Source organism: Zootermopsis nevadensis, unplaced genomic scaffold (assembly GCF_977971745.1).
Source record: "Zootermopsis nevadensis isolate Lab colony 2312 unplaced genomic scaffold, Znev_1.0 Znev_ptg000011l, whole genome shotgun sequence".
In the NCBI taxonomy this organism is placed as follows: Eukaryota; Metazoa; Arthropoda; class Insecta; order Blattodea; family Termopsidae; genus Zootermopsis; species Zootermopsis nevadensis.
Window position 1 is genome coordinate 15,468,406 of NW_028259143.1, and position 16,191 is coordinate 15,484,596.

Below are 16,191 nucleotides of genomic sequence, written 5' to 3' on the forward strand. Positions count from 1 at the left end.
AAGTGTATGAAAGAAATATTCCCAAAGATAAAATTACGTACAAAAATTAATACAATTGTGCTGTGTATAGTGTGCCCGTTTTATGTATGCGTACAGGATGAAACGAAATTCGTGAATAAGTTCTGCATACTGAGATTCCTTGTTATGAACTCATAACATCTGTAGTTGATTCATACCTATCTGGGCAACATCGTATGAATTCCCCATGTGATCAAAATTCCTAGTTATTTATGTCATGTAACATTTTGCACTTTTACATTAAAGTATGCCTATATAAAAACTGAAAACATGGTCATTCTCTCCATGTATATGGATATGGTTTTGTTACCCCGGGGTAATGCCGCCAAATGTGCTCATGAGTAATGTCAAAAAATCATATGTAGAGCACAAATGAATATAAAATGCTCTGTGTATTATCTTAACAATTAATTATCCTAATGAGTTGGTTGTACCTTCTGTATTTTTAAACATATCGTTTACCATAACCCTATGGAAAGCTGTAGTTCAAGAGTTCATGCCCGTTCCAAGTAAAGAAAAGTAAAAGACTTCCATAGACGCTAATAATTTTATATTTTTGAAGAAATTTCAACGGTTCGATTTCCCCTAGAAGGAAACGTAATGATTAGCATGTGGGACATTACCGAAAGCTCCCACCGAATTCAGGTTTATAATAAAACCAGTTACACTGAAAAATTAATATATCTTTCATTGCTAGTAATTACACATTATTGTGACAGTTCTGTGGATGAGTATCACGTCTTGAAATGGATTATTTCGTGAATATGTTGCAAATTGGACAAAATGGAACACTACGATAAATTAAAGGTTGCGTACAGGCACCTGAAGAAAAAGCAGTTTCTTGACAAACGTAATTATAATATTTTGACAAAATAAAGTACTGTTATAAATTAAAGCCATAATAAAAAGCGTATTTTTTTAATTTGTGCGTTTTAATTAAATGTAAAGATTCATGCAGGAAGTTCAAATAGTAGTTCTGAAGTCTTATTGGTATTTCACAACACCGGGACCACATGCACTGGAGACAGACGTCCACACGGCGTTAAAACCCAGACTACAAGTATCAACAGAAAGTTAAAATGTTTATAGTGTAGATGTGGGGAAATAACTGTATGACACGTCCTTGACAATTTGCATGCGTACATTTAAATGTCTGTAACATCTGTGTATCACGACTTTGGGAGTTATTGACTTTAATTATCTGTGAATTAACAGCTGTTATAATCTGTTTGTGAATCATGGGATATCTATGATGTCATTGTCGTAGTCCTGTGTTGCATTGCAGATATCGGAACTAATACTTCGAAAGTGCTTATGCTGTTGTGTTGATATAAATTGATTTTGTTATGAAATTTTGTGTGGCTAGTGAATAAATATGGTGAAACACGTTAACAGTGACCATCCAAGTGTAGTTCATCCACCACGCTACTTACATGAACTGCCCCAGGAAGACGAGGAAAGACTAGAAAATCTATTTAAGTCTCTAGATGTGGATGGAAACGGAAAAATAGATATACATGACCTTTCAGTAGCCCTTAGAGAATTCGGAGTCAATCAGTCGTATGCCAAGGTATGATGTAGTTGTGTCGTTTTCTTTCATGCCATGTTGCCATCAGTTCTTTTACATCTCGTTCAATAAAGGATTGTCATGTTTAAACGCAAAATATCCGAGAGGTATTTCGGTTTATGCTGTTGCTTACCAGAGTCCTGTTTTATTTATGTCAGATATTTAAGAAATGTGTCGCATGGCTAAAATAATTTTTTCTAAGATCAGAATGGTAACAAGGTCACCTCCTCGTCTCTGAAAATGGACAATGTTGATATGAATTTGGAAACATTTAGGAAAGTTATCCTGTTTTACCACTTCCTGTCTCACTTGTTTCTTGTCCAAACCCTATATCCCTGCCCTCTTGCTGTATCAAAATATCCGCAAAGACAACATAAAATTGTATTGTAATTATACATAATTAATCTAAAAATATTGCCTAACCCAAGTGTTCACAAGTCATAAAGTTATGCACTAAAATACAGCTGACCAAGAAACCAAAGTGAATACACATTTTCACATATCACATAATTTTGCACAGAATAAAAGTAAAATAAAATACTTGTAACCTAATAATTATAATGCAGCCAAAATATTCATCTCATGCACAAGTCATAGGCTTCCAGAAGAAAGTCACTTTTTTAGAGTTTAAGAGCCCAGTGATAACTGTATATACCACCTGCTTTAATAGTCAATAGTTCTGCACTTTGCTCACAGAACGTATTTGTCAGTTTTGTTTGATTATCAGAGTAAACAGTCATTATTTCCTTAGACAGGTTTGTCAACTGGTGTTTGTAATGGATATATGCATTACATCTTTTATGTTGCGTGGACTGAATTTTCAAGCAAACTTTAGATGAGCTTTAGTTTCAGAGGATGAAATTGTTAAATGTTTTATTCAGAATTAAATCCCTGTCCAATGGAATAATTCCAAACTTTGAATCATTCAAAAATCATTTTAAAAAAGTGCACCTGAATCTGACTTCAGAGGCTTTCAATCGCCCTGATGACGGAGGCAGTAAGTGCTTATTAGATGTGATGGTAATCCCTAAAGAGAAGACTGTATCGGACAGCAGGATTTCCAGATGACAGAATATTTACTTGATTGTGTTGGATAAGGCAAAAACTTTCCTTGGTGTAGGTAATGTGATGTGTGTGGTCTGTAGTGTTTGTGTATTTCTAAACATCATGCTTTCTCCATTAAGTGTCCACATTGTAACTCTCTTACAGTGCATTGTTTTGTTGATGTTAGTATATAAGTTATACTCCTTGTAAAACACTTCACACTTTTAAGCAGTTTATACATTTTTAAACCTTTTTTGTTTTTCTTTATTTTGAAAGTAGAATAAATTATGTTACTTTTCTGTTTCAGTTTATCATAGTTTATTTGTAGTAAATTTTATTGCAACTTTTGAGTTGAGTAGAGGTATTACCTTTGTGTAGGTCATTAGTCCTTTGCAGCCGAATGTCAGACAGGAGTCAACACGGCAACGGCGTGATATCACTGGACAACAAAAGGTTATTAGAACTTTTCTCTATTCCCATTTTTGTTATTGGAATAAGGCAGTTATTGTAATCAAAATGGGAAAATCAAACATGAACTTATTACATATACACATACACATGTATGTACATATGTCATTACTATTACATTCCATGGATCCATAGGTTAGTCGGATGACAGTAGGATATGGAATAAGTTGTAATAATACAATATGTATTTTCAAGTACAGTTCACTTCCTATTATACATAGTAGATAAGTTACAGTATTTTCTCGATGTTAGGACGTTTATTTTTCTCATGTTTTAGTATTTTTTTTTTGGGGGGGGGGGAAATTCAGCAAACACAGTAATTAAATGAAGGTCCCATAACTGCCTTCAACTGAAAAGTGACTTAAAACTTGTATTGATAATTCAGTCAAGGATATGTCACCTAGTTCCAAACGTTTTCTCCACTGAGTAAGTTCTGTTCGTCATTTCTACACTCTGTCTGTTACTATGGTTAGCATAGGTGATGGTATCATGATTGGATTTTGAGGTTATGGGGAAATTGTAGATTATATTTAATTGGAAATAAATACATGTACATTTTTACTTAAAACTATACCAAAAAGTTCCCCCCTTTAATTCTGCCTATAATGATTAGTGTTAAACAGTGTATGGTGTTTGAAATATTGTTTTTATTTCATTGGTGGTGCCAGAAAAAAAGTTTGGGAACCACTGATCTTGCTCATTGTTATAAATGGTATTGTCGTCATGCTTTGAAGTCTGTTGTCTTCCTGATGCTTCAGTCTCAACTTCTCCAATCCAGGGCAATTTCTTTTGTTTTTCCATATGTTCTGGCCTGTCATCACCATTTTCTGTATGAACCGTCTCCATTCTCATGTCTTAAGCCTGAAGATGTAGTCAGTATGTTCCTTTGAAATTTAAGCCAAACTTTCCATTACTACGTGGTATCAGACCCCCCCCCCCCCCAAAAAAAAAATGTAAGTTATGTTTCTCCATGAGAACATTAAATCCTGCTTTAATGAGATGTATTGAATATATTGTAACAAAAGCACAGTAATGTTGTTTGCCTAACAGGTTGAGAATTGTTGATCTTTTTCAAGTGTGTGGTGATTTCTATCTTTGCACTTTTTATAGTATTCAGAATTTATAGTCGATTTAAAAATATTTGCCCCATTTAAGTTATGGATGTATTGGTGTAACAGGGAAATCAGTGATCAAACATGGATGGAACATAAAAGAAATTTAGTGAAAAGTAAGTTTATTGAGAGCTTGCATTAAAATCGATCTTTGTGCCTCATATAAGTCAGATGTTCATATCTGAATAAAGTAACTGTTTTTTTATCAAGATTTTATGCAGAGTTGTATCTCTAAGGAATATTTCTTATCACTCCTTTTATGGTTAATGTATGATGGCTGATGTTAAAAGTCCACTTGGCTAGTCTCTTAATATATATTTCATTGTAGTGTTTCCAACGCATCACATAAATGAGGCTACAAAATTATATTTATGTGTATATTTTTTGTACAACCTTATGTATGTGTAGACTTGAAAATTTTCTTTTCAGAAATTTCTTGAACACTCTGATCAAAATAAAAGTGGAGATATTAGTATAGGAGAATTCATTCACTATGTGAAGGAGCATGAAAAGAATCTGCGGTTACAGTTTTCTCACTTGGATAAAAATAAGGATGGTAAGTAAAATGCAATAGTGTAAGTCTTACTTCCACCAGTTTGACATACGACGGACAATATTCCCTTCATAGTTTAAGACAGTTGCATGAATTTGTTTGATTGGCCGAGTGATGGAGAAAGTGGACTATCCTGCATTGTACACTTAATGTGATACCATAATTAGGCTTCTTATATTTGTAACTACGAGGCGCGTCCACAAAGTAAGTTTCCCACTCGTCCCACAGCTAGCAAACCTTATATTGCGCGAAGCGACTGTGCGTATGTGATAGAGCAATGACGTAGCATGGCGCATGCACTAACGGCACTTCCCGCGTTCTCACAGTAGCATCGTTGCAGCTGTTGAAGATGGAGGTTCTTATTCCAGCTCCCGCCGACTGTGAAGTGCGGTCAGTGATAACGCTAGGCCGCACACGGCTCGACGGACAGCAAGTCTCCTGCAGGAGTTCAGCTGGGAGGTGTTTAATCATTCACCCTACAGCCCGGACCTCGCTCCCAGTGATTTCCATCTCTTCCTACACCTCAAGAAATTCCTGTCCGGTCAGCGTCAGCGTTTTGAGAATGACAGAGAGGCGGAGATGGTTGTCACACAGTGGTTCCAATCCCAGGCGGCAGACTTCTACGACACAGGTATTCAAAAGTTGGTCCCACGGTATGACAAATGTCTCAATTCCGGTGGCGAATATGTTGAAAAATAGCTGGACACTTGCTGTATCTGTTGCAATAAATATTTCCATGAAATTGTGTTTTGTTTCTGTAAACGGCCCCAGGGAAACTTACTTTGTGGACGAGCCTCGTAATAATGAAGTAGGAAGAACAAAGACTTAAACCCATTCAAGTAACTAACTTGTATTTTTAATGGAATTTAAAACTGCAGTTTTTCTTTGTATATCGTGTTTTATGCTATGGATGTTTAAATGTTAATAAGATATTTTATTATTTTTATCTCATGTTTTTGCACCATTATATTACATTATGTAATATAACTCTTTTGTTATCTTACCAATTTTGTAACAATTTTATCTCACAAGTTTACCTGTCATCAATCTGTGTAAAATGTATTTTGAAATTACTAATGGACTTCTGAATTATCATCAATACCACTATTATCTAGCATTCAGAGAGGTAGGCCACTGTTTGACCAAATAATTAACTGTTTTAATTTCTTTATTTCAGTAGTTCTAATAATTACTTTTCGAAAGGCTAGACGGTTCCCTTGCTCATAACGATGTAGGAAATGTAAGATTCCACAAGTTTGTTGTTTTGATTGTATATATAAGACTAAATTAAATGTTATTGAAAGTAAGAAGTTTGTACTAGAGAAAGGAAAAATGTAAATATAATAAAATATTCCCATTGGGGTGGGTTGGTTCTCATTGTGACAGGGGAGATGCAAAGGGAGCTGTTGTGTGTTCCTTTTTCTCATTTAACCTTTTACGTTTTTGTGTCTGTACCATTCTGTTTCCACCTCTTTTGTCTTTCTCACTGCCCCCTTCTTCATGTTATGATTTGGATTATCTTGATATATATATATATATATGTCTTACTTTTAAGACCAATTAGCTTTATTGCACTCTTGTCTCACTATCCGGGATCTTTCCTGTCTGTGATATTGTCCCATAGTTTTGGTGTGACTTTCTATGGAGAAGTCACAAATGAACATTGAGCAGACTCTTCTCACTACCTTTATATGTAAATCTAGGTACAAAGCCCAGACCATAATCATGTACGCCCACATCGAACCACAGTAGGAACCCAGACGGCGCAATTATTCATTGGTCACATACCATTTTCTGGCTGTGTGACTCTGATGTGTTCCTGCTGGCAGTGATGTAATCAACCACATGATCCTTGAAGCGGTGTAGGCCCATCTTCTTCTGCATGGTATATAGCAGGGAACCTTGGGTGGTTATTCCCGTGGCAGGGGCATGAAGTCGTACCTTGCTAATGGTGAAGGACTTGCTGTTAGGTTTCTGATTATCAGTGAGCAGTCAATGAGTAATTCCTTTTACATATTTCACGGGATATTGTAGCTGAGATCTATGCACCAGCGTTATAATGGCATAAAGATTTTGCTCGTTATACACGTGAAGCTCTTGACTACCGTGATCGCTTTAACCATAAAATGTTGCTCATAAAACACATCATTTCCGACCATCTCGTCTGTGTTTGCTTGCAGTAGCTGAGATCGCATTATAACTGTGCTCGTCATAAATGCTATGCTTACTTTCACTGTTTCTGTTTTGACTTCTTGTGGTCCTGATGTTTGGGAACCAAAGTAATGTACCGCTGGTCTGTGTCCTTTGCAGGATTGAATTCCATCACTGTTAGTCAAAGGAAAACTTAGAATTTTGATTTGCAGTACTGGGAAGGGAGATCATACCTTACAACTTGCTTCTCCCTTGATATTAAACGTAACAGCCAACACTTTGGCCAGTTAAACTTCACTCTTGTTACTTCTTTCTAATGGAAGGGTAAGGAAGAAATTTGTCAGATGCATCTCCTTTGAGTTTCTTGTCTCCCACCTGTTCTGTGGCACAGTTATTTTTGAGCTTGAATTTTCAAAACAGTAAAGACATGCACAAACTTAACATAATTAATCTAAAGAATACTGGATGCTACAACATTTCTTGGTGCCCTTGTGACCATGCATCTGGGTTTTGTGGAGCCCCGATCTAGAGATACTTTTTTTATATACAGAATGATTTTAATTTGTTGTGATTGAGAGTAATTTGGTGACTAATTTATTATGTACGTGTATTTAAATTGTCATTGCCATTAAAGGACACACATTTATTTCTCTTTGCATTTGTATGCAGGTGAAATTGTTATGACCATACATTTTTAAAACTGAAGTGAAATTTGTTGGATAACTTTCAGTAACTCTTTAAAAAATTTGTGGATGATGGCAAACGCACAAGTTGTATTAATGAGGATTTTTTAAAAATAAAATGCTTGTAAAATTTTGTTATCAGCACCTGTTCATTAGGAAATCATCTCAGATACTGGATTTAATGAAAGAAAATTTTGATACTGAAAGCATGAATAATATCACATGATTATGTTTTGTTGTGGTTGTGATAAATTATGTTTTTTTTTCTCATGTTTTAGGTATGATTGATGTTGAAGAACTGATTAAAGCATTTAAAGACCTTGGTGTGGAAGTAGATAAAAATGAAGCTATGAAACTACTTCAGAGGTAATCTTGTTCTGTTTGGATACTTTCCATTCTTTGCCGAGTATGTTTGCAGTTGGTATGGCTTAAAGTCTACATTTCTTATAACTTATACCTGTCTTTGTTAAAATCATCTCCTTTGTTCTAGTTTTGTATTTATTTTTATTGTAACCTTTTCCATTTTATTTTAACCATTTGATTCACTTGAGTCTGTTTCTTGGCTGACAGTTTGAGGCTGAGTTGACATTCATCTGATGAGGATGAATAGAAATGAAATACCAATCCAGATGTGTGAGTTTTAGGTGAGCTGTTGCATGTCAAACTGGGATTCATAGTTGCCACTAATACATCATGCATCCTTTCTGTAAAGTTTATTAATATGAACACGCATGGGAGTGTAGCAATATTTTAAATTACGGAGGTTATATTTATGTAACAAAATAAGGGTAGTAGTGTATTAAAAATGTATTGATGTATTAATATTCTGTCTTATTTGTAAAATATGCCGTTTTTACGACGAGAAATAAAAGTGTGTGTGATGTTGTAGCAAATTAATCGCAGCTAAATTAGCTGAAATAATTGCCGTGAAATACAAAACCATAATAAATCCCTTAACATTGCAGGAACTATGCTGCCTTGCTCATCTGTCAGAGATGTGATGTGTTGGCATGATTCTAAGCTTGAAGCTTTCTGAAAATTTATTTGGAATGCCCACGTATCATAAAACATTTTGAAATTAACTTATAACATTTGTTTCCCTCAAATACTTAATTGCATATGGTAAGGCATACAGGAAGTATGAAGTAATATGTAGACAGTGTTGTGATCCATTTCTGACGCTACTTCCACGTAGTATGGATTCTAACGCCAATACATTTTCCAGATTTAACCTCAGAGTTTTTCTTCATTGCCACATTTGTGATTGTTAACATACAACAAATAGTTCATGCGTAACCCCCAAGAATGTGTGTGTGATGTACAAAATTTCCCATGACAGCATTTTTTTGTTTTGTGAGTTTCATTTTGTGTGGGCGGTGTTATTTTATATATTACAATGTTGCCTTAACAAAAGTAGAGTAATTTTCGAAGGTATATTTTTACACAGAGCTGCACAGTAGCTCAGATGCTTGCTTTTCACCTCGTAGACCTAGGTACAATTCCAGGTGACTTAAATTGGATTGGCACTGGAACAGGTTTAATCTGAATTTTTTTTTTATTTTGATGTTTCGTTAAGTAATTTAAGTATTAAAATATATTAAAATTTTTTGCCGTCAATCACAAATATAATAATGTTAAAAGATTACACGTGTAAGTTCCTATTGTAATCGAGTACTCGATGGGGAACGTTAAATGATGTTTTAATCTTTTAACATTATTATATTTGTGATTGACGGCAAAATTTTTTAATATATTTTAATACTTATGAATCACAATATGACGTATTTACAATATCTTAAGTAATTTAAATAATTGTTTCTTAAAGAAGGATGGTGTTGAGGTTTGAAGTTGTCACAGTGGCAAGCATGAAGATGTCCATTGTGATGTGCTGGGTGGCATGTAGATATTGTCTGATGATTCTGAGGAGCTTACTGCCTCCGTCATCGGGACAAATCAGCATTTTGAATCTGTGCACATAACATTGAAGTAGCTGTCCGATATGGATTTACTATGTGGGATTGAATGTTCCCATGGTGATGATGGAGGCAGTAAGCTATTCTGAAGTGTCAGTCAGTATCCAACAGTACATGGTGCAAGATCTCAGAAGACAGCCGTCTTCAAGGACATGTTTATTTGCCAGTGCTCTTAACTGTGCTTCCTAATGAGAGGCTCAGTAAAACCTGGAGGGATTGGAACTGAAAGGGATTCAGCTTCTTGTCTGTGGTGGATTTTTTTTTTCATTGGACAAAAATACGAAAATAAATACCCAAAGGAAAAACACAGGAACTGTCGATGCTTTTAGGAATACAAAATGAATTTTTTGAATTCAAGATGGGTTGCTTTACGAGATATAGCCCAATTGTAAGATATGCTTGGATCATCGTACAGTTGCTCGGGCAGTTGAAAGATGCACAATTAATTTACAGTAGTTTTTTCTCAGCTGGGGAATTGTTGAAGTGAAGAAACACTGACGTAGCATCTCAAACCAAAATCATAGCTGGACTTTTTATAACTTACGAGGAGTTCAAAGGACAATCATAGATTTCTGGTCGTGAAGAACAGAATTGCCCAAAAGCAATTACGAAATTAAGAAAGGAAGATCTGCACAATTCTCAAATATTTTATTTCTTGTAGTAAATTTACAAAATTAAATATTTATATTGCAGTTTATAACTTCTGAAATTACTGTTTATAGTTATAGAAAATTTATTTTGTAGAAGACAGGTTACAGTTCAGAATTTCTCAGTCTTGTAATTCTGAAAAAAAAAAAGTGTGTAATGGAATATTATACTTTTCTTTTAGAATGGATCAAGATGGAAGTTTGGCCATTAGCTTTGATGAGTGGCGTGACTTTCTTCTTTATGCACCTAGCACCGACATCATTGAAATAATCAAATATTGGAGACATTCAACGGTAAGTGATTGTATTCACTGTTTTTATTGTTGTACAGAAACATCATTGCCACATCTATAATAATTAACACATCAGTGTGCGTTATGTACACATATCATCTGTAAAGAGAGTGGGATGTATTGTTCAAACAGTGTTAGTTCTGGTAACTTTGTGTCCTTCAGGAAAATAACACAACTTCAGTTACTCTGTGTTGAAATCAAATTTACACCGGGTATTGGTTGGGAAGCCTGAAGGGAAGAGATCGCTGGGGAGACCTAGACATAGATGGAAGGATAATATCAAGCAGGATCTGGGAGATAATGCGCCGTAGCTGCGCTGTCTGAGGCATCTTGCTTCGGACCGGCGATATGGAATGCGCGCTGGTTCGAGTCTCGGGGGAGAAGAAATTTTCTCATGAGCTTTCGACCGGTGCCAACCCAGCATCGTGAGGAAATTGGGGAGCTACAATGAGTAGCGTAATCTGGTCAGGAAAGCTAGCAACGGCTGGGGGTTCGTCGTGCTGACCACACGTCACCCTATATCTGGTTGGATGATCGTTCACCTCTGCTTAGGCATGTGAACGTGAGACCAGCATCCAGCTAGTCGGCTTTGGCTCTCTGGAGCTGTTAAGCCACGGATTTATTTTTTATCTGGGAGATAGTTGGCCCAGGATAGAGATCGGTGGGGGGTTTTGGTTAATTCGGAGATGAACCTTCGGTTTCCCTAAGCCAGCTAGTTACTTAGATGGTTTCTATTTATTTTTGACAGTACAGTATTCTGGCCAACAGTGCGAGTGCCTGCAAATGGAATATTGCTGTAACTTGGTAATTAGTGATTTAATTATTTAACTTTAGAGTTAAATACTGTTCTGACTTATGTGTGACTGATTTACAGAAAAATAACTGTGCCACTTGGTGGTGATGTCTCTTACGCAGGTCGATGTGCAAGATGTTTTCGTTGAAAGAAATGGGAAGATGGTTGTGACCTACCATAGAAATCAACAAAGCTCATATGGGACTAGGCTAAATGATGATAAATGACAAGAGTTCTTGGCAGAACTTGTAAAGCCTACGTTTCCTGTTGCATATATATATTGTTTGTTTGTTATATGTTGGTAATAAACTGTAGTTCATTTTCTGGGCTCATGCACAGTCATAGAACTGAAAATTTATTATTTCTTATAAATATTTTACTTATTCTTGGGTTTTTAATGATACTTGCAATTGCTATGATGCCAAGTTGGTTATTACATCGTTGTTTTTTTTCCGAATGATACTGAATGAACAGTTTCTTAACTCTCACCGACAAAGGACGATCGTCGCGCGCCAAATTTCTATCAGGTATGCAGTGCAATGGATAATCTGCCAATATTTTTATGCTCTCCTCCTTGCGATGGGCGTTAGTGCTAGAACCTCTATTGTGTGTTACATTTAGCGATCGTGGCGGAAGTCTCGTCAAGAACGCCGTGAAGGCCTGTGTGTTTCTCACAAGGAACTTTCTATTGCCCATTTCTCCTGTCCCCACACACCGAAATGAGTAAAGCTCCTTGAACACGATTCTTCGCAGTCACATGTTAGAACAGGAGCGTTGCACTGCTGACGAAGCTGCCAGTCCGTGAAGGAATTTCAAACTAACAAAACAGCGAACTAAAGGTGGAGTCCTGCGCAAGCGCATGACATCGTCCCTTGCTAGGTTACACCATTCCTGTGTACGGAACGCATAGTTGGAAATTGTATGAACAGTCTTTCAACTATAACGGGGGTGTGCGTATTCTAACGAGAATTTTGACGCCGTGGAAGGCCTTGACTTTTTCAAAGGACTGTTGCTACTGGTACTTGTCCTTGGTGAAAATGATTTTGCTTGGTTGGCTCTCTTGGATTTGAGAGCTGCCATCTTTCCGACCTGGCTGACTTGTAAACTGAGTGTCAAGGTTCGCGCCGAGATATTCTGCTGTTTGGGCTCTGAGGGAAATTCCAATGTAGGATTTGAGGTTTTCACGGCGGTGAGTCTGAAGATTAATGTCTTGAGGGTTGTTGCGCCGTGTAGTCTGGTCAAAAGAAACATCATGTGGAATGTATGGACAGGAATAAAGGAACGCGAATTCTTTTTAAATGTGCGCAGGTGATCCGTCGTGCAATGGTTTCAAATATCACGAGCAGGTGGCGGGGAAATTTTTTTTCTGTAGTTTCGTTTTTTTGGGCGTGGTAAAATTCTTTATGTTGTGATACCCATTGTGAATGCGTTCGAAGTTAAAACCTTGTTCAAGAGGGGTATGTTAAAGCAGGTTCTTTGTAGCCGTCTCTCGTTTTACCTGTTACAGGGCAGCGACAACTTGAAGGTTGTTCGTTCGTTCCGTAGCTGCGTTAGTATCTGGCATGTGTTTAACCCTAGACGAGATTTTTCTCGAGTGTTTCACGAACCTTTCCCTCTCGGTAAACGAAGGCGGTGTTCGTTTTCTATAATTCGGCTCGTCGTTGCTTGTGGAATCTTAAAGGTTTGCCAGTTTGCATCCGCGAACTTCATTACTGTGCTCATTCATGTTTAAGATGATTTGTTTACATATGTAACGACCTTTAAATGGGCTGATTTATATAATAGGGTGACGGAAAGGGCATGACAAATACTTATCAGTTAGCAAACATTTGAACTAAGCAAGAACAGTGTTGCTCTACTGGTATTTTCTGGTTTGAAATGGTATTACATTAGTACACAGCAAGTGTACAGAGACAACGACAAATTTTCACATCGTCGCAATGTCTATAATTGTTCATCTATCTACTATAACAATTTCTGATTCCCCGTCGTCGCCAAACAATTACGTCATCGAACAATGTTACGTGATTTGTTTACTCGGCATTGTTGTGATACCAACACAACAATGCTGAATAAACAAATGACGCTTCACAACGATCAACTACCATGACAGTCGCATTCTTGAAAATGAAGATTTGACTGACAGTTGACCTCCGAACAGCGACGTAAAGAACTAAAACATCAGAACTATTTAAGAAATGAAGAAAAGTGAAAGAAGACGTTATCAACTATTTGAAGTACAAACACCAACAAGGTAAACTGATACTAATAATACTACTCATTCGATATATTACGATTACGAAAACTGACGTCTCTCTATTTAAATTATATTTAGGCATTAAATACAATGAAAGGAAGGGGGTTAAGACACTTGAGTAAGACACTAAACTAACCCCCTCCCCAAGTGTTTTAACCTCCCATTCGGGGGGGGGGGTGTTAGTTTAGTTTCTTACACAATATTTTAAAACGCAACCAACACCCCCTTCGGGAAACATTTCGAAGCTCGGGCTGTCTTCAAATGCAAGCTCGTTAAAAATTACGTGGACATGGATCCTTTGGTCGAGGACTTTGAAAGAGAGAGGCATTCAGTTTGATGATTTTGTTAACATTCCTTGTGGTATCAAACGGGGTTACTTTATTTTGTTATGTACTGTCTGGCGTTATCAGGCATCACGATGAATTCCGAGACAACGGTAACGCGCTGTATCAACAAAGCGTAGGTACTTTTGCATCTCGAAGTTATTCCAGATAACAATCGCGGGAAGTAAGCCAAAATCGCCTCTCTCACCATGAAGATGTGTTGAAAAGTGGAGGTAAATCTTAACACAGATTTAGCAACACAGAAGACAGCCATTTTGATATTCTCCACCACGAGAATCTGAAATCGTAGTTTTACCTGGGCACTGTATGGAGGTGACTGGGTTACCTTCAGGCTCCTACCGCTTTACCTGCTGGGTATATGTATTTTAAAACACGCTGTGTTGTTATTTCAAAATTCAGAATAAATTCAATATTGAATTGGTAAGGCGTGTAGAAAGTTAATTTCCGGTAGATCGGTCTGATCTCTGCGAATATTCTTTCAACGTTTTCCGATTTTGTCGTAGCCTTGAAACGTAATTTCGTGACGTGGACTGCAATTTTAGTTTCGATTAATCGACAGAAAAGTGATTGAAGGTCCAAAGATGGGTTGGCGAGTGTAGAATAAATACAAAGTCATATTCGTTTGAGAACCTCGAATAGATTTCAAGCCTGCCTGTCTGATGATGGTAGGTCGCTGTTGGTGAATCCATGCAAATTGTTTAGGACTGTAATTAACCAAGTCATCGTAATAATATGGATACATTGTGTTTTCTTTAAGGTAAAAACTGAACTGAGATGAGCTTCGTTCTTCAAAGGATTCATGACGTCAATAAGGTGAATACATCGTGGCGGGGTTTGAAATTGGTAGAGCTTTTTTTTGAAGAACGTTTAGTTTAAAACTTGGTCACGTATCCCTGATGAACACTTAGAAGGATGCGTACTAATTGCATTACCAGAAACTAAACCAGGTATTGAAGAGTTGTTTTTAACATCAGTGGCTCTGCAGGTCGTATGACTTTCGGGCCTGCTAGTTGATAAGAAACGGTTACTACGAACCAGAGTCTGATGCTGAGATACTCTGACGTAATATATTCGTCGCCAAATTACGTAACAAGGTTCTTGTTGTCTGGGTATGAATGAAGTCACCAGGAGCTGTCAATTGGCTCGTTCACAGCTTTCCTGGTTGAAGTGACGACATTACAGATTTTTATTAGGTGTGAAGAACAAACCTCAGTTTAACTTGTCAGGGTTATAAAACGTCACATTTGCCAAGATCTCGCGTGCTTTTGATGTTTGTCAAGATAAGTTTTGAGATGTGTTTGGTGAATATTGCCGAGTAGTGTTTGCGTAAATGAGAACGCCATTTAACATAATTCTGTGGTGGAAAGCACGAGGATGGTTTGTGAAAAAAATACAGTTTTGCAGGGAACTTTTAAAATATCGACGTTTTCCGGCTATGAAATTAAACTTTTCTTTGATAATATTACGCGTTTGGTTGGACACGCCATATTTTGTTTGAAAGAAACAGCTGATAGTGCTTATATATCTGTATTGGTTTAAAACATTGCCATTTTAATTTCGTATTCTAATATACGATTATAGAATTCAGTGACAATTGAGATAATTGGATCAGCCTGTATAATCAAGGTGCCTGATAATGGAGGCAGCACCCCAGAAGCTTTAGTAAATTCCGGCCATATTACACTTAGCAGCATCCCACAGGACGGCCAACTAATTATGTTTTTATAGTTATTTCCACACCAAGGCCCCATAGAGTGTATAACGTGGACATTTTTCCAGAAGATAACGTTTGGTTTAAGGTTTTGCCCCAGATGTTGTCTGGAGGAACTGAGGAAATCCACGAAAACCTCAGCATAACCGGTCTTCATGGTTGACCGTTTGTTAAACAGCTTTCATAAACCTGAAGGCCTCCAAGGTTCCACTACATTTTCAGACCAACTAAAACGAAAATGGCTTGTGGGTTATTGCGTCGTGTAGTCTGGTTGAATTTTTTACCGATGTTTCCAAGTTCCTAGCTGCCTCCATCATCAGGGCGAAGATTAAGCCGCGAGTGTCGTGATTACCACCTTCCTACCTACCTGTCCACCTGGCGACCCTCCGCGGCGTGATGTTGAAATTTCGACTTAATTACATTGTACGTAATATGATTACTTATCACAGTATTAGTGTCTCAGACGTCATTTGCTTTGTTCTGTTATACTAATTTGATTAATATAAGTGTTTTTTGGATTACTTTCAGTATAAAACTAATTTCCCTTGGAGCGGATACGTGGCATAATAACGGATTT

The 16,191-nt window shown here is 37.0% G+C and overlaps 1 protein-coding gene across 2 annotated transcripts in view; it reads left to right on the forward strand.

Moving 5' to 3' along the window:
* Window positions 1–1,165: 1,165 nt before the first annotated feature.
* SCaMC (Short Calcium-binding Mitochondrial Carrier) overlaps window positions 1,166–16,191 on the forward strand; it is a 31,785-nt gene continuing 16,759 nt past the window's right edge. Inside the window, exons 1-5 of one of the 2 annotated variants that reach the window (XM_022062179.2) lie at window positions 1,166–1,588; window positions 3,008–3,082; window positions 4,639–4,765; window positions 7,875–7,962; window positions 10,399–10,510. In XM_022062179.2, coding sequence (XP_021917871.1) covers window positions 1,394–1,588; window positions 3,008–3,082; window positions 4,639–4,765; window positions 7,875–7,962; window positions 10,399–10,510 — 597 coding nt within the window. In that variant the 5' untranslated portion in view covers window positions 1,166–1,393. The remainder of the gene's footprint in view (window positions 1,589–3,007; window positions 3,083–4,638; window positions 4,766–7,874; window positions 7,963–10,398; window positions 10,511–16,191) is intronic. The other variant, XM_022062180.2, reaches the window with a different exon arrangement.